The 26,089-nt window shown below is 35.4% G+C and overlaps 1 protein-coding gene across 2 annotated transcripts in view; it reads left to right on the top strand.

Moving 5' to 3' along the window:
- Positions 1–26,089, top strand: part of KIAA0825 (KIAA0825 ortholog) — a 251,925-nt gene that overhangs the window by 109,289 nt on the left and 116,547 nt on the right. For both annotated transcript variants that reach the window (XM_075446981.1, XM_075446980.1), the window contains 7 exons: positions 33–172; positions 8,826–9,014; positions 10,541–10,774; positions 12,480–12,888; positions 16,846–17,002; positions 21,156–21,311; positions 25,304–25,398. In XM_075446981.1, the coding sequence (XP_075303096.1) occupies positions 33–172; positions 8,826–9,014; positions 10,541–10,774; positions 12,480–12,888; positions 16,846–17,002; positions 21,156–21,311; positions 25,304–25,398 (1,380 nt within the window). The remainder of the gene's footprint in view (positions 1–32; positions 173–8,825; positions 9,015–10,540; positions 10,775–12,479; positions 12,889–16,845; positions 17,003–21,155; positions 21,312–25,303; positions 25,399–26,089) is intronic.

Here is a 26,089-nt window from a genome sequence, read left to right as displayed (position 1 = left end):
CATTATTTTGTCTTTATCTTGCATTTCGAAAGGACTCCACCAGCCAGAGAAATGGCAGCCCACGGTCAGCTGAAACTGCTCTTATCCCAGCCGTACTGTAATTTGAGCTTGCTTTTGGAAACATTGCTACATCATGATTGTCTCTTAGTGAAAATTTTACTGAGAAGTTCAAGTAAGTATGTATACTGTTGATCCTTATCAGTGAGAAATACAAATTAATTTTTAACTACCTAAATACTGAAGGAAAGCTGTCAATTATTTTTGGGGGTATCAGTACCCATTCAGTGATCAGTAGGACACTTCTTGAATGAGTAAAATGAAAGAAAAAAATCATTGCTTTTGTAATGAGAATGTTTTGCAGTCAATCTGAGTATTCATAGTTTCAAAGCAGACTATGATTTGATAAAATAGGCTGCTGTCATAAATGCAAAGGAGTCAAAATGAATTTGGACTTAACAGAGCTTTGATACAACTGCTTTATACAGGTGTTTAAAAGTGTGGATTAGTAGTTTGAAAGTTATGTTTCAACAGTGAAAAGCTTCTTCAAGGTTTTCTTGAAGTTACTTATGTTTGTCACTGTAGGCATTCTAGAAGTACATTTATATGCTTCCTCATGTTAACACTCTCTTTAATGCCGTGTTGAAAGTAGAGCAAATAAAATAATGGTTCTACAAGGTTTTCTTTTCATTCTGCTAATATTGTGTTTGAAGCAACAAACTTTATCACATCTTTTAATAGCTTTCGGATCAAATGATCGGATTGTTGAAAAGCTAATGGTACAATCACCTGTTTGACATAATTTTGCAGTAATAGTGAATGAGAGTCTCAGTTTCTATCTTTCTTTAGCAAAAGAATTCTCCCTAGTTATCAAAAAAACTATTAGGTCCACATAATAATATTATGTATAACGTAATTGAGTTCTGTCATTTTAAAGTGGTCTAGCATTTGTCAGGGGTACAACATTGCTTCCACTTCTGTCATGAATCTTATTGAGAGCTGCACTGCATCCACTTACCTACTCAAATACCTGTCATCTTTTACAAAGACTGACAAATGTTTGATCAGGATCATATTCTTACCCTAGTGTTATCCAGTACTGAATTTTACTATCTGCTTATATCATCTCAGGTATTAGGTGACAGAATGTATTAATCTATTGACTGGCCAACCTCTTGAGCTTCAGGGAAATATGTGCTACTTTGAATTAGAAAATGCGCTGTTTACACAGACTTTATTAATGTAATTACTGTATTGGTATGAATACACTTTCAGTTTTGATAAAGCTGAAACTTGCGATGATCTGTATCTTCCAAATTAGTTTCAATAGGGTAAATTATCTAATGAGAAAATGCTTGCATTCTTTATTTAATCTCCTATACAGCAGCTTTCTGATGCTATATAAACTGAAATTTTTTTATTGTGTGAGCCATTATGTATTAGTACAAGGAAAGCTGGCCTAGCAAGCTATACCTTTGTACTAGCAATGGCAGTTTTGGATTCTTCTGTTCTGTAGGAGAAAGGGCTTACAGAATTATGTACTCATCAGCAGTAAAATTTTGTAATGTGTAATATTACACATGAGAACAGACAAAAAGCTAAGTATACGGTAGTTCTTGAGTGATTTGCCGTAGTGATAATGAAACTCCCTGGTATGTAACTAGATGATAAGAAGTTTTTAAATAGGAAAAGCCTTCTCACATTTTACTTCACTTTACACATAGTCTTTCCTTTTCTCTTTAAAAACCAGGCCAGAAGGCAAAAATTCTGTGTTAGGAAGTGCTTGTATGTAGAAGTTTTTAGGTAATGATAACATGTTTTTTGTATTGTAGCACTACTTTGGGATACTTATAGTAGGCATCAAACAAACACATTGAATTTGATTGCACTCCCATTGTTCTCATACGGTTCTACCATGGTGAGGCTCAGAAATACTATGTGTTCCCTGTCATAGCAGGGAGTACTGTTGGGATTGGCAAGGTTATCTCAGTAGAAAGAGTATTTAGAGGGAGTGCATGTATGCAGGACAGTGTTGCTAAATATTTTAAGAAGGCTATCGTATTTTTTGAAGCTATTGAAACTCCACGTATGTAACTATAAGCTATCCGGACAGGGAGGTGACGAGACTTGGACTTCTGTCATTTTTTTTGTGCAATTTGATATATGAAATGTACATAAAAAGTAAAATGTTCCTCAAATATGAAGTTATCACATCAAAAATACTAAAGGCAATAGATCAGGACACTCAAAACTGAACCACTTACCTCTCTCCAGTGAGTATGGCCACTGGCTAAAAGGCACCTTTGAAAAACGAGTTGAAAAATTGGATTTGCATATTGGGCCTCTGTAACTTAAACTATGAGTCTAAATAACCTAGTTGTATTGAATTACAGTTAACTACAGCGTAATACAATCCCAGAGTTTTTTTCTGTGGGTCCAACATTCACAAAACTTCTTCCAAGACACATTCTTGAGTGAGTGAAGGGTCTAGGGCCTTTGCTGTGCCTTTGCAGAGAGAAATAATGAAGGTAACTGGTCATGTGTAAATTTCCTGACAAAACAAACTGTTTTGCCTTTTTCTTGGTGGAATTTTTTATCAGAAGTACTTTATCACCCATGGATATGAAACAGAAATGGATTATTTTGACAAGCAACAAATAACAGGGGAGTGAAGAAAGAGGTGCTTGTGTAATGAGTTACTGAATCCAGCAGATGCTGATATGAAAATGGGAAGGGTGAAAGTGAACTCTGAGAATTTCTGCTAGACTTGCTTTAAATGCATAGCATGCCAGCAGAACAGTCTGTGACTTCTCGTTTGAGAGTTTTTATTTCCAGGAACCAGCAGTTATTCTTTGCATAATAAACCAGAAGCAATAGCTTTACTGAATTACACTGGCCCAGTATAGGATTAATACCAAAGGGAACCTCATCAGTCAACAGACACCTCGCCAGTTACCAATAGCAGATAAGAAAGAGATCACTGAGAAGTCATCAACAAGGCGCATCTGAGGCCTTCAGTCAGTCCTTGGACCTCACATACACAAGAAGAACAGATGGTAGCACCAAGTTAATGATGTACAATAGAAAAAGCAATGTATTCCTTTTACAAAAATCTTATTCATTAAAATGAATACATGAGACCCCAGTTGTTACAGAGATTTAATTTCATTTTCTACACTCAACTTTAAAGTGAATACTGGCATGTGGAGATAAACTGGAAGAAAACTGCTTTCACAGCAGGACAAGGCCTTTGGCAGTTTCACCTAATGTTTTTGGCTTGCACAATGCATTTTTGAGAGACTAATGGAAGAGGGTATTGTGTAGCCTTGTACAGTTAAACCTAGATGATACCCTGGTCCCCACTAAAGCTTTGAAATAAGAACTGATAGTAACATTTGCAAATATTCTGTGATAAGCTTAAGGCTGCAAACCTGAAATTGGACCCAAAGAAATGTGAGTTGCTTCAAAAAGAGGTAATTTACCTTGCACACATAAGCAGGGCGGGGAAGGGAGGGTTTCTACTGAGCAAATAAAACTGTGATGCAGTATTAGCCAGCTCCCTAGGCACTAATAGATATGGAGAGTTTTCTAAGACTGTGCTTTTGTAAACTGATATCTGGCAAGAGAAATGACTTGAAAATCTGTTTGTAGAATGGAAACATTTTCTTTTTCACCGCTCCAATTCTTTTCCCCTTGTGAAGCAGCTCTTTAACTGCCACAATGTATAATGTGGCATTTTAAGGTAAATTTTAAGCACTAACTAAATTTTAACACAATATCATTAAATTAGGTAACTTTTAGTCATTTAAAGGTAAATAGCAGTGATTTTTTGCAAGTTACTCCAAAAGAACATTGAAAGATGGTAACTTTACCAACTGACCTCTGTTAGGAGTCAGACAGAACTTCTAGTGACAATAGGGAGTTATTACAAAACAAAATGTACATTCCCTAAATAAACTACCATCTCCATTAAAAAAGTCCTGGCATTGGCTAAATCTGTATATCAATTCAAAACTCTTATTTCAAGTACCTGAAGGTAATTATTTTTGTAATCCTTTGTAATAACTTGTCGGATTTAATAATCCTGAGGCACAGTCTACTGGGCAACTGGAAAAACTAGCAACTGTGCTAATCCCATGGTTCAACTACATACAGTTTTGGGGAAATATAGTCTTGCAGTTTTTTCCCCAAAACTTGGGGGTTAATCTGCATGTTGGGGGTTAACTGTTGTCATTGGGAGAGCACAAGTAGGTCTCTCCGAGGAATGTATATGCTTGTGCAGATAGCTCTCTACTCCAGATTATAGTAGATCATCTGGGATGAGGCTTGTGAGTGCAGATTCCAGAACACCTGGGAGTTTTCTTAGCTTCGTCATGATATCAAACTGTATCGTGGTAGCCTAACATCAGAAGATTAGATAATTGTTTTAAAAGTGGCATCTCCTCAAAATATCCATCTGACCAGTAAACTTACTGGGTACTGTACCTGCATAACCAATGTGGTAAAATGGTAGACATGCTTACTAGCATGATGTACTTCTAGCTGGAAGATCAATAGAAAAGGGATCTTAATCAGAGATCCTATTCCTTTTGATGGCTTTCCAGTGATAAGCTAAAGAAAACAGTAAACAGATTTTATGGAGTTTCTGAAACGTAGAATAGGAATTTCCATTTGGACTGTAACAGAGACCTGCTGAGAATCACATACCTTCTCTTGACAAAGTGTGAAGATAGTCTCTGTGATATATTTGTGATAGTCTCTGTGACTGTGTTGTATGGTCATATGGATAGCTTTTCAAAGACCTAGTCATTTCTGGTAGGAACTCCTTGTGACAGTAGAGCTCTAGACTGAACACATTTTAAGAGGGTAACTTGTTCAGTATTGGTGCCTATACGTGCGGTAATACAGAGGAGGTAATGTGGCCACAGCACTAAATTAAAGATTACTTCATCAAATTTTGTCTACCAGAATGCCACAATTTCAGCATATTATACCATAAAATCAGAGCTTGGGGATTCTGATAGTAATGATTTTTCCGTTTGACCTGGGTAAGATAGATTTCACAGAAGCCATTAACCCAAAGATCCATTAGTGGAAGCTTGTTCTCAGATAGGTGAAAATAAAATGTTTAGGGACAAAAAATTCTGAAGTCGAATGAGAGTAAAATACTATGGGATTAGTGACGTATAAATATATAGGCACAGAAGTAGTTTTCTGATATGTTAATGATTTTTCAGGCAGATGATAGAAAGTTTGTTAAAGTCTTTTTGTCTTGTGTTGAGCTTTTTAGTTGTCAAAAAGGATTCCTTGGGTTCACAGGTAGCAGGTGACACACGGGTTGTTATTTGGGTTTTACTAAATTGAAATGGGTAGGGTTAAGACCTGAATTTCATTCAGGATAGAAGTAATATGATCGAAAATTTCTTTTTGGAATTAAAAACTAAAATGATACACTTTCTGCCAAAATGAACTCATATTCAAAGTTACGATAGATTCTAGCTGTCAAGGCTGACTGGAGAATTATTACATTGGAGACGAGCAACTTTATGAGAGACAAGTAAAATGATCTACCAGAACAGATACGGAAAAAGAATAGAAAAAAAGCCAGTGACAGAAGAAGCACTGAGAATATAGTGCAAGGAAGCAAGCAGTGCAGCGTGCCTGCTGAAAGATTTGGTCCTACAAACAAATAAAATATATCCTTTTTGCATTCTCTATATATTGTCATCAGCTGCTGTGATTTAAACTATGAAGAGAGCAGAAGTTTTATGCTCTTGGCAAATAAAAGAACTGTATCAAAAATAACTTGCTCCATCTCCAGTTTCCCTTCCTAAATGTAACAGCATGTAGAAATTGGAATTCTGACTACCTCTTTTGGTCAAAAAAGGCAGTATAACTGTTTATAGCCTGTCTGTCTTGTAAGGCTTCACGAGGGGAAGAGAAGTCTAGAGTCAATGACGGAATATTTTCTAAATTCACTAAGATTCATTTCGTGGCTCAACCAGTAGCAGATAAGAGCTGGATGAGTGTGATAATATCAGCAAGTTACTGGGAGGTATTTTTATCAGTAAGGAAGAAATATGGATAAAGTAAGCTTGTAAGTCTGCCTCTCTGAAGATATGTTTTTAAAATACGTGATCCTGTCCCAAGAGGTTAAGTGCATTACTTTGTCATAGGAAGAATGATTCATTGTGAGTGGTTAGGGCAGAGCTGTTATTCACTAGATACATAATTTTCTTATAAAGATATTTATTAATAATATTCATTTTTTAATATTTCAGCATCCTCTGTGCATATAGAACATTATGATATGTAGATATAAAAAATAGCAGGTTTTCTTTAACAGGTATGTATGGATGTAAGTCCCACTGAAATGAAAAAGAAGCATCTCCTTTGAGCTACCTGTAGGAGATGTAGATTCCCTTCACAGACTGGCTTTTGATATACAAATGCAGTAAGTGGAAGAAAGAGAAATATGTAGAGGGAAGCATCAGTGGGCAATAAGTATGATGCCTATTATATAAATACTGTTCTTAGGTGATGATTATCAAGAAAGCTGTATTGGAGTTCAAACTAAGATGAATATTTAATGTTATGACAGGTGAGCTAATAAATGTTAAAGAAAAATTCTAAGGCAAGAGAAATCTGCATTTCTTTCTGTAGACTCCTGATTCATAATATTTAACCAGCTATACTGATCAGCTAGCTAAAGCTTTCAACCAAGTGACATTATCCTTTAATGTCCCTTCCAACCCAAACTTTTCTATGATTCTATGATTTTATGATCCATGCCAGTTTATCAGTCAGAAAACTCATTTCAACCTGAGCTTTGAAATGTCAGATTTTCTTGCAAGAAGGGCAACATTTACTTCAGGGTAGAACAAGAAAAAGCTGATGAAAGCTTACATATCTTGTTATGTTTATCCTCAGAATGATTTCCCGGTGGATTCCTGAAGAACTTTGCTTAAAAGCACAAGACTTGTATTATGCACTAGTTACAAGAAGATATATGTATAACCCCCTACAAAATACTTTTATACTTCTTTCCATTCATCTAAATTTATTGGTAGCAGTAAGGTGATTAGAGAAGTTATTAACAAGTTGTGACTCAAACTTTCCATGTGGCATGATCATAAATCAAATTTAGGCTTAATTTCAAGTCATAAGCCCCTTTAAACAAAGCAATTTCCCGTCATGTTCTGCAAAGACAGTTTACATAGTATTTAAAATCTCAGCAAATCCTCCTCCCTAGAATTTAGTTAAATGAATTTTAAAGAAAAATAGTAATGTAATCAAAGTTCAATTCAAATTTTCATCTCATAATTTGAATACCTCCGGGTTTTCCTTTTTGAACTGCTTTTTCTGCTTTCTTGGTTCTTTCTTTGTCATATCCATATCAGACAACGTATCACTGGTTTGAGTGAATTAGTGGAATCCATTTGATTCTTCACTCAAGCATCTGGCATTGGAAGGTGTCTCAGCAAAATATGCCAGCTCACTCAACTCATATAAAAAAGCTGACTAAAAAAAAATTCTTACTGCTCATCTGTCTCCTGCCTTGGGAAAAAAACCCACAGCTTCTTAGTTATGAAATCACTGGTCTTGTTTTTCAGCTTTCGACATCCTGTGGGCTCTTTCTCTTAAGGCTGCATGCTACCCAGACTGAATGGTTTACAATAATGTGTGAATTAGATTGTAGGAATTCAGAGGAGAGTAAAATGAGATTTCTGAATTTCACAACATTCTCAAGTCATTCAGAGCTGGGTGTAAAGCAGCAGTTTTCCACTGTGGTAGATGCTGAAGACTGTTTGAACTACTAGAAAAATGCAGCCTAGAAATTTAGTCTCTCCGATCTTTCTCCTGCACAGGTTGGTAAAGATAAGCGCAGCCAAACTGGCATAAAACAATTACATTTTCAAGTATAATTTTATCTAAATCAGTTTTTCAGAAACTTTCAGTTTTGCAAACTGGAAATTTAAATTTAAAAAGTGTTTAATTGGTTCTGGCTCTGGTCATTTGTTATGATTGTTAACATCAAAAGCATATTCCACAAATATGTGGGAAGCTGAGGTCTTTGGCAGTAGTGCAAGTCAAAGCCATTGAGTTGCATTGGTTCAAAGGGGTTTAAACACATCATTATCTTTCAGCTGGGAGCATGTTTTATAATGATTATGAAAAACATTTAGAAATAAATGTTATGTAAGCTGATACCACTCAACTCGATGAAAATCACTAGTTGTCTTTAAAAACATAGCTATCTGTATCTCAGCAGGGCTGAGGTTTTGTTTTTCAGAACTGATTTCTTCTCCATGTCAGCTTATACTGAAAAACAAAGCCAACCCATTTTGGGGAGTATGCAGCTGCTACTTTATTTTATTTTATTTTAATTTATTTTATCTTATTTTATTTTATTTTATTTATTTTATTTTATTTAACTAGAGTCCTGTTATTTCACATGACTAATATATTGATAAGAGGAGTTAAGCATTTTCTGACTGTGATTCTACAGAAGTAGTACAATTTACTTCTGATTAATGTTTAGTAAATAATCAAATTCCAATTACATACTGAGTTAAATTTGAATTAAATAGACATGTTCCATAGTTTGTAAACATGCTGGAGTCTTGTTTTTTTAATGGCTGCATATAATTCAGGAAGACATTCAAGTGTCGTTATGCAGAGGAAGATCAGATTTCAGTATCTGTAACGTTGTTTGAAATATTATTCAGATACAGTTTGCAGTTTGTTTTGATTAATACTATCTATTACTGTGAACTGGAATTACTTGGAAATTGTTGTAACCATGGTTTGGTTTTTTTATTTTGAAGGAAATGAAGTATTGAATTGTGATGAACAAAGTTCTCTCTTGGAACAGATAAATAACAAAGAGCCTACTCTGATTGAAACACTCTTCACAATATTGTCTTACTGCACTCTATCACCCAGATCTCTTGGCAATGCTTTTGAGACCTACATGGAAAAAGAGCAGTTGTGGGGTTGCTTATACAATATGACAGGTATTTAATTTATTAATAAGTATTTAAAATCTGATGTTAAACTGTTCAGTTATCAGACATGTAGAGCATATTATTTTTACCTTGATAAATCAGATGAAGCGATGGTAGTTTACATCAAAATTATACTATAATTGAAGTGTTTTGAGGAATCAGGTTGTGGCAGGAGTGGTGAAAATTTTGAAGAAAGCAGAGGTTATGGAGAGGTGTGGTCAACCAGGAGTCTGATTTTTTTAAGCGTCTGTCTTACCAGCAGGGTGGCGGCAGACAGCTGTCTAGCAATACAGATTCTTTGTCTCTCTGCATGTAACAGCTCCAGACCTTTGCCATGATTTAAAAGTAAGAAACAATTAAAAGAGAGCGGAAAAAGAAGAGGAGGGACTCCCATTGAGGGTGACATAGTCTGATGGGTACGTAGACTCTGCTGTCAACAGGCAGACAGGCTCCTAATTTTCCACATAGAGGGAGAGCTGCCATCACGACTAGAGCAACTAATACTGCCCTCAAGGAAAAGCAGTATTCAGCGAGAAAAGAGAGATGGGATTTAGAAGGGTGATCTTGCAAATAATGGCTAAAACACAGGAACGCTGAAAAGAAAAGAACGAAGAGAATGGGAGAATGTAAGAGGGGAAACAGAATTACGAACATCACAGAATAGAAAATAATGGTGGTAAAAGTGCTCAGGTATTCCTCAGAGAAAAATGGGATTGCAACAGGTAGAAGTCTAAAGTGTAAGACAAAAGAAAATATAGAAATATTGCATGGAAGCTTCCAGAAAGGCCATGCAGAGAAGAATGAAACTTAGATCAGCAAAAAATACAGACAAGCCAACGTATGAGCCAAGGGCCTAACAGGTCAAAAGCCATCTCTGATACGTCCTGCAGCACTCTGCCTGCCAACTGCTGCTCCGTGTCAATGGAAAAACTGCAGTTCACTGTGGTATTAAGAACACGGAGAAGATTGGTACTTGTTGCAATGTCAATAACTATATTTAAGATGGTCTAATTTCAACATGCAGTCTCTGATGACATGCTACATCTCTGTTAATGACTATTATTTGTATGCATTTTTGTTTCCAAAATGTCTTTTTTTCCATTGCTGTTCTCTGGTATAACAGTCTGGGTATCTAATAAACGCAACTTCATTAATACTATCAAGACAAGGAAGTAGAAAATAATAGATATATCCGTTTGCCTCATTGATGTCTAACAAGTAATTAAATGTACTCCATATAAAAAGGAAGACATCAGTCAGCTTAAATTAAATTTTTCAAAATATATTGATAGAGAAATGAGGATGAAGGAAATACACTCAATTGTAATTTTTGTCAGTACTGTATTAAGATGGTACAAGATGCTGCACTGTTTTGCTTTATAGTCTTTCTTTAATTTGTAACACACCGATAGGTCTAACTTACTATGAATCATAATGTTTTTACTTTTCATAAGAATTTCAAAACACTTCTTTCTGAAACAGATTTACACAAATGACTACACTTATTGAATATTTAATAATTCTTCCTTCTGAAGTTTCCAGTTGTGGTGAGTCGGAGCCAGAGGTTATCAGATGCTTGAAGTTGACTTTGATTAATTCAGTCAAGGGTACAGTGAAGCAGATAATTTCTTTGATGCATTCATGGGAGGCAACAGAAAACTATGGAACATACCAGCACAAGCAAATAGTTCCTGGAAGTTTACTGAAAACGGTTCCAAAGGAATGGAATTACACTCCTCGAGAAATGAAGAGAAAAGAATCTGGGAAGTGTGGGTGAAATTTATGCTGTTTTATAAATTTGTTTAAAAGCTTTTTACCCCTTTAATGAACACGTAGCAAAATTGAACAGTTATTATTAGTTCATGAGCTTTGCAGTTTGACAATGAAATAAACAATTTCCAAGCATCCTTTGTTTTTTTTAAAGTACTTACCATTAAAATTCAGTATCTCTTTTTTGAGTCTTACACCCATGCATACACAAACAGCTTTTTAAAATAATCAGTACTGTAGTACTGATAATAACAGTATGGAAAATGTTTTCAGCATCTGGCAGTAGTAAGGTGGGATTCAACACAGAGTAAAGCACAATGTCTATGCTCTTGTCTTAATGGCTTTAACCAGTTCTTCTCTTATTTGTCATATTTTCATTCAGAACTGTTTAAATTTAAATACACTGTGTTGTCTGAAATGATAAGAACTCATTCATCCCAACTTTACAACGGTGATCTGTGTTTGAATAGCACTGAAACTGGTATGGAGTTTGCTCCTTCTTGGTTGTTGAAACATTTACTGAAGAAAGAGAAATAATATATGTAATAGGAGATGTTTTGAAGGTGATTGGATGTAAAGATTATTTCTGGTATATATTTTCATCACATACAGTGCCTAAAACCTCCATCATTTGAAAAGGCTAACTTTTGGATACATTTCACCATAAATTTATTGCTGCCAAAGTATTGCCTGATTGTTTTCAATTCAGTAGTATCACTGTAGCATTTTCTGGCATGAAGTTTTGATTATGTAGATTGTGGGCAAGCCATGGCATTGATCCATTCTTTCTTTCCATACATCTCCTCTTCAGCATGTTGAGGCCCATTTATGCAGCGCTGCACTCTCACTGCAACCTCACTTTGATCTAGAGCTTGTAGCCAAAATTGGCTATTCTGAGTCTATTGCTAAGCCTGAAATTATATGCATGCTGGGAGGTGAGGCTCAGACTTAGTGACAAATTAAATTGGCTTTGTGACACCTGGAACGGATCTGGCTATTTCTTTTTCAATAAGTTGAGAACACAGGTGCAAGGAGTCAGGGGGTTTCCGGGTTTGTTTGGGGTTTGTTTTGGTGTTTTTTTAAATCTTCACTTGACTCCGTATTGTGGATGACCTTTTGGTATTTTTTTTAATTGTAGTATGTCTTGGATTTTTAGCAGCATATTTTCTGTAGCTACTTCTATAGCTACTTTCGGTATCTGGAATGTTTAGAATCCAGTGCTATATAGTATGCATGCTTGTATGAAAGTTGATAAACTGAAGGTTTATAGATTTGAACATAGAAAGGGATTGATAGGAAACTAAAGATTATGAACATATGTAATATCCTACTGCAGTGCTCCACTTGTGGAGTTACACTACAATTCTGAAGACAACTTTTCTACCATTCAGAATACTGGGGTATTGTCTTTTTCATTTAGTCTGCAATAACTGTGCACAGCAGGACTAATTGTGAAGAGAGTCACAGTCTAAATTCTAAATTTTCTAGGTTCTCTGTTTTTAATTCAAGTTATTGTTTACATTTTGTGGGGTATATATGGAGGAAGGACAATAGAAGTCAAGCTACAGTGTTGAGTACTTCAGCTTTTTACCCATTTTCAGTACAAAAGAAAGTTAGAAATTATCATACAACATTCAGAAGCGTGCTGTGATAGAACTAAAATGTTAATGTTAATCATATCTTCTTTTCTTTCTTTTTTTTAAGGCTTCACAAGGCTTGCAGCTCAGGCAGTATCTATTGTAATCAGCAAGTTACCTACAGTGATTGCATGTTTGCCTCCCCCAATTAAGTACTTCTTTTTTCTGGCTGAGAGAAAAATGTCAAGAAACTTTGCTGAATTGAAGAAAGCTGGTCTGCTTGTCTGGAACTTGATAGTAATTATATGTCGGATATTTGAGGATGGAAATACTGCAGAACGTTTAACAGGTGCAACACTTGACAGATGGAGCAAAGAAAAACTCAGTTTAGTTCGTGTGTGCTTAGAAAGTATTATGGGAAAACAGAAAAGTGGTCCTAAGCAAGTGACCCAGAAGGTTATACAAAGCATTGAACAGCAAAGACCAAACTGGATTGAAAGCCAGTTGCTGAAGGCAAGAAAATTGAGCACAGACTGGTAAGAATGTAGTATTTTTCAAATGCTGTTGTTTGTTCTTCATTTTACTGGATTATTGGCATCTTTATGGCTATTGTTCAATCTAAAAAAAATAGGTTGTATGAATGGATCTTCTATGAAATGGATTAGTTCTTAATATTGATGGCTTTAAAGCATGTTTTTGCAACTTAATTGCGTTGTTGAAGCAGTAAACTGTGGCTGTTTCATCGGAACAGTGTCTTCATAGCACTTACAGATTTCATAATATCATGATGATCCAAAAATGTGGACAATGTATTTGGTGTGTCTTTCAGAATGTGAACAGGTACACTGACTAGAAGGCACCACAACATATTTATGAATTAATTTTGCTAGGGTGATTAAATTAAGAGGGACTATGAAAAGCTTTCAGCGTTCATCTGTGATTAAAAAGTAAGCCTAATTCATTTTAAAACATAACAAACCCTGAGGGCAAGTAGAATATATCAGAACAGGACAAGGAGAGTACCCTGCTGTGCTTTTCTGAGGAAATATCAACCTTCCCTGCAGATTTGACATTAAGGTCCGAGTGTTTTAAATCCTTATATAGATTTTTCAAGAAGTTGTGTGTGTCAGTGTGTTCCTAGTCCAGTCTGTTTTCACGTGGATGTCACCGTACCCTTCTGTAAAAACACTGTTCGTTATCTTTCCAGTATTAGGTTTATTGCAGTTACATGATTTACTGAATTAAAATGTGGGTTACTGAAACTAAGATTGCTTTTTTTTTTTTAATTAATATTCTTGAAGGTTGCAGTCATTGCTATCCTGACAGTGATTATCCGTATAAACAAAAGATATAGTGATTGTAGGTTGGAATCACTGCTATTAGTGAACAGACATTCATGCAGTGCTTTAAGGGACAGTATGCTGTTTCTACAAGCAGTCAGTTAACGGGAGTAGCACTAAGCAGTAATAGTGTCACACGAATGCTCATTGACATTGACCTTTGTAATCTTTCCATTTCCATTTAATACTAATTTACAAGCTCTAATCCAGTGATTAAAAGATTGAAGCCAGATGCCAGTGACTGAAAGAGTCATAGAATAAAAAACCCATAATGGTAATGTGTAAATTGACACTTAACAGAATGGTTCCATAGTACAATTTCTAATGTCACTGACAGAATAGGTGTTTTCTAAAAAAACAGAAATACAGGGTAAGGCGATGTTGTGGATAACCTCTATAAACGAAAACTTTAGTATTTGCACTTTTGATGATCATGATAATTTTAAATTAAAATGATACCCTACTTTCTTTTCTAACATACTGCACAAATGCTGTATTACCCACCAGCTATCAGACTGTGGGAAATGAATGTGGGAAAATGTTTTCTGTAGGTGTACAGTGTCAAACAAAGTGAGAACTAGTGTGTGACTAGGGTCCCTGATTTTAAGTTTAAGAAACTGGAGAATGCATTACCTGCTCTTCAAGTGAGTAGTTATATGATGCAGTTATGAAGCGAGGTCCCCTGACTTCAGTGGGGTTTCTGCAACAGACATCCAGCATAAAAGTTATTATTCCATTTCATATTCAAATATCATGAGTCAATTTGTGAGAAAAAAATAATCTGAGTAATAAATAGCTGAGATAACCAATGTAGTGATAAAATATTATTATAAATGCAAATTATAAAACTAATATGTTAAAGCTGAAATTCAAATATCAATTAACTAAGTAGCGGTCACATAATCACTAAAAGCGGATTTTTCAAGAGGAGAATTGTGATGTTTACGTGATTTGTTTGAGATAAGAATGATTATATTTGGAAATCTAAGTTAGTGTAAAATTATGTTCTGTATAACCTTCTCATAATTAAAGTATTTTGTGGGTAACTCTATGCATATGCATTTTTATATATATCCGTATTTATAAATGTTTATAGACTTTTAAAAGATACAGTGTGTAGAAGATAATAAAACCCATAAATTTCAAAAGATTTATTTGGGATTCACCGACGCAGTTGTGGAAACATCTTTGAAGTGCACTGGATTTTTACAAGCAAAAGTCTTGCTTGATTTTGTGTAACATTATTGTTATCAGGACTGCTAGCTACATAAACAGTGTAAATATTATATAGGTTCTTCCATTGTGGCATCCAAATTTAACTTAGTGTTTAGGAAAATTAAAAAACAAAAATCTTCAGTGAAGGGCTCAGAAAGTGGCAGTTGTACGCATTGCCTGTCTTGGGTACTGCCTGAAAGCATTACTATTCATTAAAATAACCTTCACTTTATGGTAGCAGCAGAGCTGTAAACAGTCACGTTAGATTCTGAAGAACACGCATCCCGAGAAGAAAGGCAATGTCTGTCTTTGCAAAGTAGTTTGTCGAGTTGAAGATTATTGTTTTTCATCATGGTGACCCTGACTTGGCTGGCTGGGTGCATACACAGATGAAGATGAATGCAGTTATTCCTTGGCTGAGGTCTGCCTCTTTCAGGGCACATTCTTCCTAATGACATGATTGATAGGCAGTCCCAAATCCAGAGAGGAACTCATTAATCATAGTGCTGACTGAATCCAATCATCTGCTTCACCTGCACAGTGACGGGCAGGAAAGGATACAATCTGGGTGCCGACACCGACACACTGCTTTGTCAGAGGTCCTCAACTTTTTCAATGTCAGTCGCTAAGAAGTTTGACAAGAAATTCAGGTTGCCTCTGCGTGTGGCGTGGAAAGACCAGCCTGAAGTGTGCTTTAATTTTAAGGATCAATTTCTTTGAAGCTTTTCTGTAAAATACACCATAATAACAGAGTATTGCTTACTTCCATTCAGCAAAGAACAAAATTATAGTTTATATTTTGAAACTATTTGCTCTGTAGGACGTTCTGAAGCTGCATGTGGAAGCAATACCAGCTCTAATGTCCAGCAGCTGTGTAGCATTTAAGTGAGCCTGCAGGTCAAACAGCAACTTTCAGCAGAGCTAACTTTGTAATCGTGGCACGCTCTCAACCGTAAACTGCAGCTTACAGCTGACTGTACCAAAGTATTCTGGGGCTTTGTGGTTTTAGTTGTAAAAAAAATTTTAAACATTGCTTTTTTTAATTCAGAATGCTTCTTTGGTAGATTTTAAATTAATCCAATAATGACTGTAGAAGAGAGAAGGTATTCTGTTGGTCTTTCAAGTTCTTGACACATCTGTGTCAAGGTGCCAACATTATCGGTGTTGCAGCTCTAATATTTGATGAAAAGGATTAGTTTTAGTACTTCTTTTCTTGATACTTTTTCAATGTACAATACTAAGCAAGTACAGAACTGGTAACATGTTCGTATGCAGAGAGAACAGTGAAACAACAGTCAGAGTTTTGAATGCACGTTTTCCAAGTCATTTGGGCCTGTAACCTTCAGATTTTTTTGTTGCAGCTTCACACAAATACTTTTAAGAAGAAAACCGAGGAACAGTACAGGGCAAAACGTGCAACAAGTGGCAAATAGATACCTTTAAAGTGGTTACCACCATGGCAGTGGGAAGAAAAAGACTTCAATTTAAAACTTCTAACCTATACTTAGAGTAATGGCTACCTTTCTGACATGTTAATTAGGCTTTAATATGTGCAGCGACAGGCAAAGAAAAATGTACAAAAGATCGAATGCAAATGCCATTTCTAGTAGTAAAGATACTTCTCTAGTGGAAAAGAAAATTTAAAAATATTTGCTCCTTGCATGGCCTTGGAGTAAAGAATGTTTTATGTTTTCATCTTTGAGATTAAAATCATTACATTTCATATAATAAAAACAAGTTATTCAGCATTTATTATGTATTTGTATACAGGCTTCACAGATGTGTATACAGCAACATTGGTTTTGTGCAAGCCAAATGTTTAAAGGGTTTTGTTTTTAACGTTTAAAACATTTAACAGCTTTTTTATCTGACTTTATATTATTATTTTGCTTTCTAGAAAGTTAACTTAAACATATTTGTATCTTTTCTATATTCTAGTGCCTCAGTCACAGTAGAAGGTGCAACGTTAGAGGAAGGAGGTATTGCACTTGGATTCACTGAGCAGAAAATAAACATGATGGTCCTGGATATCTGCCACAAACCAGGTGGCAGCGAGTACCTGAGGCAAATTTATCACATCATCCGGCTCAATGAGGTAGGGAAACGGCCTTTTTACCGAGCAATTAGGTGTGTGCTGGCCTGAGGCAGCGTCTGCTGGCAGCTAAGGGTTAGTCAAGGAGGTGATAATGCTTCTTAAAGTCAATATGAAATCCTATATTGTATTGTAATAGAATCCATTCAGTTTAGGCTTTTCTGCATTTGTACAGAAAAGATTACTTTATGGGAAGCAATGTAGATTTTATTTATGTACTTAAACAGTAGTATGGCTCATAAACTTCCTGCAGATTCGTATTGTAGACCATAGATACATTTTTAGGAGCTTGAACACAGTTTAGAAAAAAAAAATAAAAAAAATCAGCAAGTTTATTGAAAAATTGACTGTTGCAGGAAGTAAAATCAAATGTGGTAAATCAATTCTCCTGATTTAAAAAACAAACAAACAAGCCCTGTGGCTGTAATGAGGAAGTAAATGCATCCACATGAAAACCTTACTTAATCTAGATAACTCTATTCAGTTACAGTGCTTTCGAAATTACAGTAACCAAATTCAAGTTTGTTTGCTGCACATGGAATTTGGGCAATACAAAAGAATTAGCTCATTATTTCTAAGGCTGTACCAAATTGCACCAAGTTACCGAAAGCATTCTGATTTTATGCACTGAAATAAACACAGGTTTGCTTAAATTGTATAACACAGATCTACACAGCTTAATTCAGACAGTTCTGTTTATTAGCTTTAATTACTAAATTACTATTCCTTGAATGCATAAGCAGGTGCTGTTAAGATCATTGCATGTGTACGGAAGTGTTTATAATAAAATGCAAAATAATGCAAATATAGGCATAGGCCGAGATTTTTCTTTGTAAAAAAAATCTACAGCAAAACAAAAACGATTAGGCAGCTATGTCTGTATGAAGGCAACAGAGAGCAGCTCGGTACTGGTACTGTGCTTCTGAAAATCAGATCAACTGTTTAGTTCCTAAGTATAGGTTTAAAAGCAACCCTTACGCATCTGCATTTGGAAGCTTTAGAAGCAATGTATGCATGTGTGTAGAGATGGCAACCTAATATTAATACAATACAGAATCTTTTCAAGTTTCATCTCCAACAATTAAATGGTTCAGGAACTGAAGTGAAAATTATTACTGTAATACAGTTCAGACAAAACCTTTTCACCTGGAGCACATTCAGGATTACTCTAAGTATAACGGAGTGAGGAAAAGATGATGAGCAAGACCTCCGAAAATAGCATGTCATCCAGTAGTTAGGGCAGTCACCTAGGGGACCGAATATGCAAGCTCAAATCTTCATTCTGCCTGGTTTAGACCAGGGAAATCAGTCTGCATCTTCCGCATCCGAACTAACTCCCCAAACCGCTAGACCATTAGCTACCAGCATGGAAATCTGTCCTTTTTCCCTGTTGGAGTTGTTTCACCTTGTAGAAATTGCTGTAAAAATCCGCTCTGTAACTTCTAGGGTCAAAAATAGAATCATACTCTTATCTGAAGGGGTAGAATGCCCATACTGAGTTCTGGAGACCCCGATCCAAGATCCAGCTCCTGTGAGTATTCGGTTATTTATACAAAGTGGAGCAGCTCCAATAGGAGGTAAGAGGCTGAGAGAATTAGGTGGAAGAGGGACTTTAGCCTGACTTGCTACATCCCAGGTGTCTCTCCTTGAATTTCTGCAGTTACTAAGAGCTTTGTTAAATATAGAACATTTCTCAGTGGAAAAAACTGTCTTGTTTTTAAAAAAAAAAGAAGGAAAAAAATCTTGACCAGCTTGACTCACAGGACTTAACCGTGTTGCTTCAAATTACCTTTGAAACCATCGCAAAACATTTTAATGCTTAGCACTGTATTATGATAATGCACTTTTCAATATTATTTTTCATAACTTAGATTACGTTTAATGTGCCTGACTACCAAGAAGTAGACTTGATTATCTGTTCAAAGGTCCATTCTTTTGTTTGGAGACTCCTTGGACTATCAAGGGATCGTGTTCTTAAAATTAGTTTGGAGATCTTTATGCTACACTGCTTAATAATTGCGTGTGAATAGAGAACAAAATCGTGAGACAGAAAATTGTTGTTCGCAATGATTTTCCTTAGAAAAGCAGGTGAAAAGGAGTATAGATTCTTGGAAGCTGTATTTGGAAATAGAGGTAGGATGTTATAAAAATCTATAATAGATACTGTAGAACTCAAACCAGCCTACAGTCTTTTATGTATTTATCAAAAAGAACAATCATTTTTAAAAGCATTTTCTTACTAATGGCTACCAAAGAGAAACCAACTCTCCTGAGCTGTCAGACTCTATAATATTCTGTCTACGTGGTTTCATGCCCAGTCGTTGATAGTGAGGATATAGCTCACGTACTTACAAACATGAGATCATTTCTATTTATTTTCATATTTTTGAGACATGACTCTTGCATTTACCATTATTGAATAAGTCTCTTTGTCACAACATAAACCCACAGTATTCCAAAGACAGAAAAATACTGGGAGGTGAGCTGTATACCACCCAAAGTGTTCAAACCCTAGCAAGCATGGACAGCGATTTCCCATATCTCTACTAAAAAAATAACAGAATCTTCTTCTGGTGTCCAGAGGGATGGGTTGCTTTAGAGCTGTCTACAGATTTCATGAAAATGTGTGCATGGAAGTCAGTATATTTATGAAAAATTGGTAAACATATAGAAATAGCTTTTAAATAAGCCCCTTTACCAGGAGTTTAAAACCTTTTTTATGGCATGAAGTCATGAATGAATGGCAAAAAAACCCAGTCACCTTTGTAGGCTGAGAAAATATAGGTAACAGACTTAGGGTGTGTTTTCACAGCTGGATTATGCTGTTGTTTTAAAGCAGAAAAAAGTCTGACTTTTTTTTTTTTTTTTTAAAAATACACTTAGCTGATTTTGTGATTGTCTTAAGCAGTCCTGACAACTGGTTGCAACTAACAGAGAGACAGTCCTGCTCTGTCTCTTGCACTTGTGCTTTTCCACTCTTAGGCTAGAACGAGAAATTGTGTGGCTTATTTATCTGGCTGAAACCTTTCTTTTTTCTGGCTGATTTCACAACATATGCTAGTGCCAACACAAGAGAGCAGCAGCTACAGTCTGTGTGGATTAGGAGGGAACTTGTGTCTTTCAGGCCAGACCACAGTCGGATCAGTTTAAGCCAATGATGGAATTATTCTTTTAGAAAGACCCACTGAGGAGCACAGGGTACCTTGGCAGGTAGTTTGCGTGTTCTCTCACCTGCGCCTGAAAATTTTTGTCATTTCGGTAGTACTGCAAAGTAAAAGGAGCATTGCATCCACCCATCTTACTGAAGACTCACCTTGAGTACTTGCTCAATGTTATGACAATCCTATCGTTATGGACTTCATTTTAATAGCAATAAACTGTTTAATCACAGTAGTCCTTCCAGCAAATAGATCTGTAAGTGTTTCATTATCTAGCTCTTCGTAAAATGGTTCTGTTTAATCAAAACACTTTATTGGCATGCAGTGATGATTTATTTACATAGGAGTTTAAGAAGTGAAAACAGAAAAGATTGTGGCCAAAATAATCATGCGTCTGTTACAGTATAGTTCCTAAAATTGCCATGTAAATCATAAATGACTTCCAGTCTTTGAATGCTTAAACAATTAAAAATAGCTTTGAAGAGTGGCAGAGTATTTATTTCTTGTGTTTTAAACAACTGATTTGAACATATTCATCAAGCAATTAATTTATAGTCATGTAGTAACTATTTAATGCTGTCCAAAAAATAACTTTAGATATTCAAGTATAGTTTATCATGTAAAATAAATAATATAATAGCCATCTTACACTAGAACAGCTCATAGAAAACATTGTTTTTTCTGCTTCCACATAAACCTAATGTATATATATTAAATGAGAACTGATGCGCGTAATTTGATGACAGTTTCAAAACAATAGCTTAGATTATTCTGTTTTGCTTCAGTTGGATGGATGTTTGTGGACATTATTTATTGTTTGTTGTAAAATGGTGTGGCTCTTAAAAAGGTTTTTATTTTGTAAGAGATTACTTATTCCCTTCTTTAACAGAAGGAAATTCTATGAAGCACGCTGTAAAGTTATGCTTGGAAGTTAGACAAATTTCACTTTGAAAGCTAGGTGGCATATACTGTTTTGTGGTTGCTTTTTCTTCTAAAAGGAATATTTGAAAGAGCAGCTGTCTTGTGAGGATTCTGCTGGAGACAGTGTTACCTCCGGTCGATGCCTGCCTTTGACACTGAAGGGCAAAGAAGAGCAGCCTGTCTTCAACCCTTTCCAGGTGTACAGACAGTCTAGTGAAAAAGTGTTCAATCAGGTTTGTGAAAATCTGAAACCTTGGTTATAGTATAATTTTTTCTTGTCGATCTTATTATGATCATGATAATGACAGAGACTGAAATTATGAAAACGGAATTAATTACATGCATTCACATTTGATGAAATGTAAAGGAATATTATTACTCAGGAATGAGGGCACCCTCTACAATAGCGTGATGTTCAAAAAGCCATTATTGTGCTTTTCTTTTATCAGAATTATTGCATGTAAGAGCAATTTGCATTTACTTAGACTTTCTGTGTTATTTCGGTATGGTGCAGGAAAGTCCATTAGTAGCAGTGACATTTATTACGTCTGTGTAATGGTACATAGGGCTAGTCCAAGTCCTTTGAAAAGTCATGGCAAAACTCCAGGTGCACATTTAGAATCTTCCTGATGAGTCTTTCATGGAAATGTTGAGCGGTAAAGGATGCTGTGGAAATACAGAGGTTTAACAGAACAGTGCAAATAAGCAGGGGGAAAACCCACAAAAAAAAAGAAAGCTTCCATTTCTCTATTTTTCATTAAGATGTGTTAGTAAAGGATTATAATTTGCTTATAGAAATTAGTTTCCTGATAAGGTAATAGCTAAAGAAAATAGACCTAGTAGCCCAAACCTCTGCCAAAGTGCCACATGACCAATTCATTACAGAAAATAACATGTAGTTTCTGATAGCACTTGGACACTTAAATCTTACACCATCATTTCTCAAGTCTTCCTAATCCATCATCTATGGTTTTGATTCTACCCCTCAATTTCAAATATTTAAAAGGAAATGGTATTACAGTGGCATGAAATGCACTTTACGGACTTGTGATAGAAAGACATCATTTTTCAGTACAACTCTGCTTTTACATAGTGTAATCTCCTCTCCAGTTTTGGGCATTTTGGTCTATTTCACCAGTTGTATTGCTGTAAAATATAACTGGTTTGGGTTTTTGATTTCTTTTTCGTTTTTCTTGATGGTTTAATTAATGTTTAACTGTTGTCATGTTGCAATAAAAGTGTTTAATATCCTGAAATAGGAGATTAATACCAATTTCACAAGGCTTCTCACGACAGAGCAACATGCTTTAAAGGTATCTCTTTTTTTCCTTTCACTAGTCCGTTTACATATATCTTAAATTGATAGAACTTAACGGACTACAGAATCACTCCAATTTGAAATGCAGAAAATAGTTTACCATGCCTCAGTTCTCAATTCATTAAGAGTGTGGTAGAATAAGACCTTCAAGTAGTGACAACTCAGGGCAGAATTCTTCTGCTACATGACAGGTTTGCAGCGCTCTATTAATCAACAGATGACAAGGGATAGTTTGTATTAAATTGCTTTGGGTTTTGTAAACTTTTGGCATAAAGTCTATTACCAGAATATGGAAAAATATCTTAAAATTAAAAAAAGAAAAAAGTGGATCATAGACCTTAAAGTACTGTGTGCCGACCCTGTTGCAGACAATGGCAGACTTAATTCCTGAGCTTAGTAATACTATTAAATAAGACCATAAAATTGCATGCTTATTAAGTTGTGTGGGGTGGTCTATTTATAAAATAGTGGCCAGTATAGCTCAGTGTCTGGTTTCCTGAGAAGACTATTACCAGTGCCTGTAGAAGATGCCAGAGGACTGGCAAGGAAGAATTATTCTTCTCAAAGGACATATTTCTTCTTAAATTCATTTCTTACTGGTTGACTTCTGCCATGAAGCTTAGGAGTTTATAATCCATGATTAATTTCTTGATTTTCTTTAAATCTACTATAACTAGATGTGGTTTTAGTACATCAACTAACACCTTATCTTTTTATAAATTCTAAGTCCCACCAAGCTACTGGTTTCACAATGTATTTTGTCAATGAGTTAATTATATATTGCTTTTTAAAACTTTTCTCTCAGAAAAGCAACTTGGAATAGGCATGGCAGTACTGCTTGTGAGTCCAGAGAGCTGGTTCAGCTCTAAACCAAGAAGGTTTGGGTTACATTACACTGTATAACGTATTATAATATATAACAATACAAGAGCATGTCTACACTGCACAGTGTAGAGATGCTCTTAGCTCCATCAATAGAGGGTTTCTTAAAATGAATTATTTCAAAATCTTTCTGAAAGATAATTTGTAGTAAACATTCCGTGTATTGTTTGTTGATAGATGTAAAAATTACACTACATTAGGGTGGCTGACTTTTCTTAAGTTTTGCTAATTTTTCCCTATCGTGTCAAGTTTAGCAAGATACTTTATCATAATTTCTATAAATCTTTCTGCTCCTGAAACAAAGGCTACTGAACTGCTATTTTGAGATCAACGCTAGCATTTTTATTAATCATATGTAAATGTTTTACCTTCCAACTCTCTAGTTCAGTAGCTGATTCCAGGAAGAGTGTCATTTCTGTTAACAATTCAGCCACTTCATTCTTACATTCCTGTAAAAATCTTGAATAATCACCATCTGGTCCTAGTAACTTGTTGCTCTCGATTTTATCAATTTGTCCTGACACCTCAGTCTATGCCAGTGCTGCTGCTCCTCTATTGTCTAATAAGATTAAGTCTAGGCTATGCAACTCTTCAATGGCATCAATGAAGAAAAAAGCTATGAAGACACTGTTTTCCTTTCCTGAAGTGTCTGTTTTCAAAGTGATCCTTTATTTTTTTGCAGAACTGAATAGTTTGATGGACTGAATTTTTGTCTGGTGTACTTATAAATTTTCCTGTTTATTTTTATGACTGTGGCTACTGGCTGTTTACCTTCTCCTTTTTATCCCTCTTGATTTTACAAGTACTTCCTCCATATTTATTTATTTATCTACTTTTAATGCAGCATATAGAACAGTTGCCTGTTTTCTCCCGTGTTCTTCTACTCCCACTGTTCTCAGAGTTGACTCTTTTCCCCTATTTATTGTTTATCAGGTGTTCACTGTTACTTCTTCGTTCACCTTCCACTTTCACATCATAATATTATTTCTTTAGCTACCTTCGTCTCCCTTTCTTCCTGCTTATTTCACCTTTTTTTTCCCTACATTACTTCTAAACGCATACCAAAGATGAGGGTTAGGGAGCAGATTAAATTAAAAGAAGGAAGGGAACAAAGTAAAGGTGGAAGGAAGAGGAAGGAATGCACCAATTCTGCTCTCCCAGAAGAACAAAGTGCTGTCTGTAAGAAGAAAAAGCTGCACTGCAAGATAAACGTTATTCTTCTTATTTAGGTTTACTTCTGTTGTTTTCACTTGCCCTCATCTTTTTTTTTTTTTTTTTAAACTACTCAGTGCTATTTTAGTGTTACAACAATAATTTTTGAACGATTTCCTCCCAAGAATGTTGAATTGTAGTCGCTACTTGACCATTACTGACAATGCAAATTAATATTATGCAACAGGAGTTGCTGTTCTATAAGCATAAGAATGTTGTGTGTGGTCTTTTGTCTGCCCACCACTATTGTAGATTGCTTTTGTTTATTAAATAAGCAATATGGAGTTATATTTGTTCACATTGTCTAGACTTACTGCTGTTTATAATAACCATCTGGTGACTTGAGTGCCTCACGAAAAATAGACAAGTAACCCATCACTCTAATTGCGATACAGGTTACATCCTGAGTTCCAGCTATACCAAGCTTTTTCTGACAAACTTTTTGCTGACAGCAGAAAATGTAAATTGCTGTTACATAAAAAGTTGCCAATTATTTTACTTTTCAAGCAAAGAGTCAATCTCTCAGACAAAGTGGTTGGGCAGAATGCCATTAACAGTTGGAAGAATAATGGTTCAAAAAATTGATTTATCTTTTTATAAATAATGGCTACATCCCCAAATGGATTTATAAATTAATTGCTGTCTTATTGGAATAAAAACCTTCTTCTGTGGACATGATTGATATCATCTGTCTAAGTCCTTGTTCTAGACCCCCCTCCTTCTAGGTTAGTATATCACAGCTGGAGCTTTAATTTACTGATCATATTAACACTGATTAATAACTAACAATAGCTTCTTGCCATGTGTCAACAGTCAGCCATTACTGAATGGAACTGGGATTGGTCAAAGTTGCTGCCAAGTTATTTGGGACTGAATCAGATGACCTTCAGGGTGCTGCTGGCACACAGGTAATAGGATTTTTCAAATCATTGCAATTCACTTTTATCTTTTACTTTACAGTAGTCAATATGCAAAGATTTGACCTGTGAAATTTATAAAATAAATTATGCAATTATTTTTAAATATGCAGTTTTTAAATGGAGATACTTACTGTCTAGTGTATTTGATCTGTACAAAGATGGTTTTAAATTCCTGTTTTGAGGAATCTAGTACGTTCTTTCTGTCTGAGACCTGAATATATGTTGATATTGACATCAAATACTGCTTTAAAAAGAAATTAGCAACTTTTGCAAACCTATACTGCTCAGGGAGATTTCAGCTGTATAGCACAGAACCTAGGAGATGCTTACTCAAGTTGCAATGAATCTTAAACTCAGTTGGGGGCATGACAAGGGTAGGTAGAAATAGAAAGTGTTTTCTTAATAGTTTTTAACTGGTGGAACTTATTTTAGTGTTAATATTATTTTAACACTTTTTTACTTGTAAAATTTAACTGCTTAATTGATAAGCTGATATATTTAGTGCAAAATTTGTTAAGTTCAGATATTGTATGTGGAAAAAATGGGTATTTTTCCAAAATATTTGCCACTTACATGCCTGTGAATACTGGAAAACCTACATGCTGCAAACTAAGAAGTTTCACATTCCCTTCTTAATTCTGAATCCTCCTGATATCCAAGATGGTTATATCATTCATCT

This window comes from Opisthocomus hoazin, chromosome Z (genome assembly GCF_030867145.1).
Source record: "Opisthocomus hoazin isolate bOpiHoa1 chromosome Z, bOpiHoa1.hap1, whole genome shotgun sequence".
NCBI classification, from domain to species: domain Eukaryota; kingdom Metazoa; phylum Chordata; class Aves; order Opisthocomiformes; family Opisthocomidae; genus Opisthocomus; species Opisthocomus hoazin.
The sequence above is the reverse complement of the archived record's forward strand: the minus strand, read 5'-3'. Positions and strand labels throughout refer to the sequence as shown.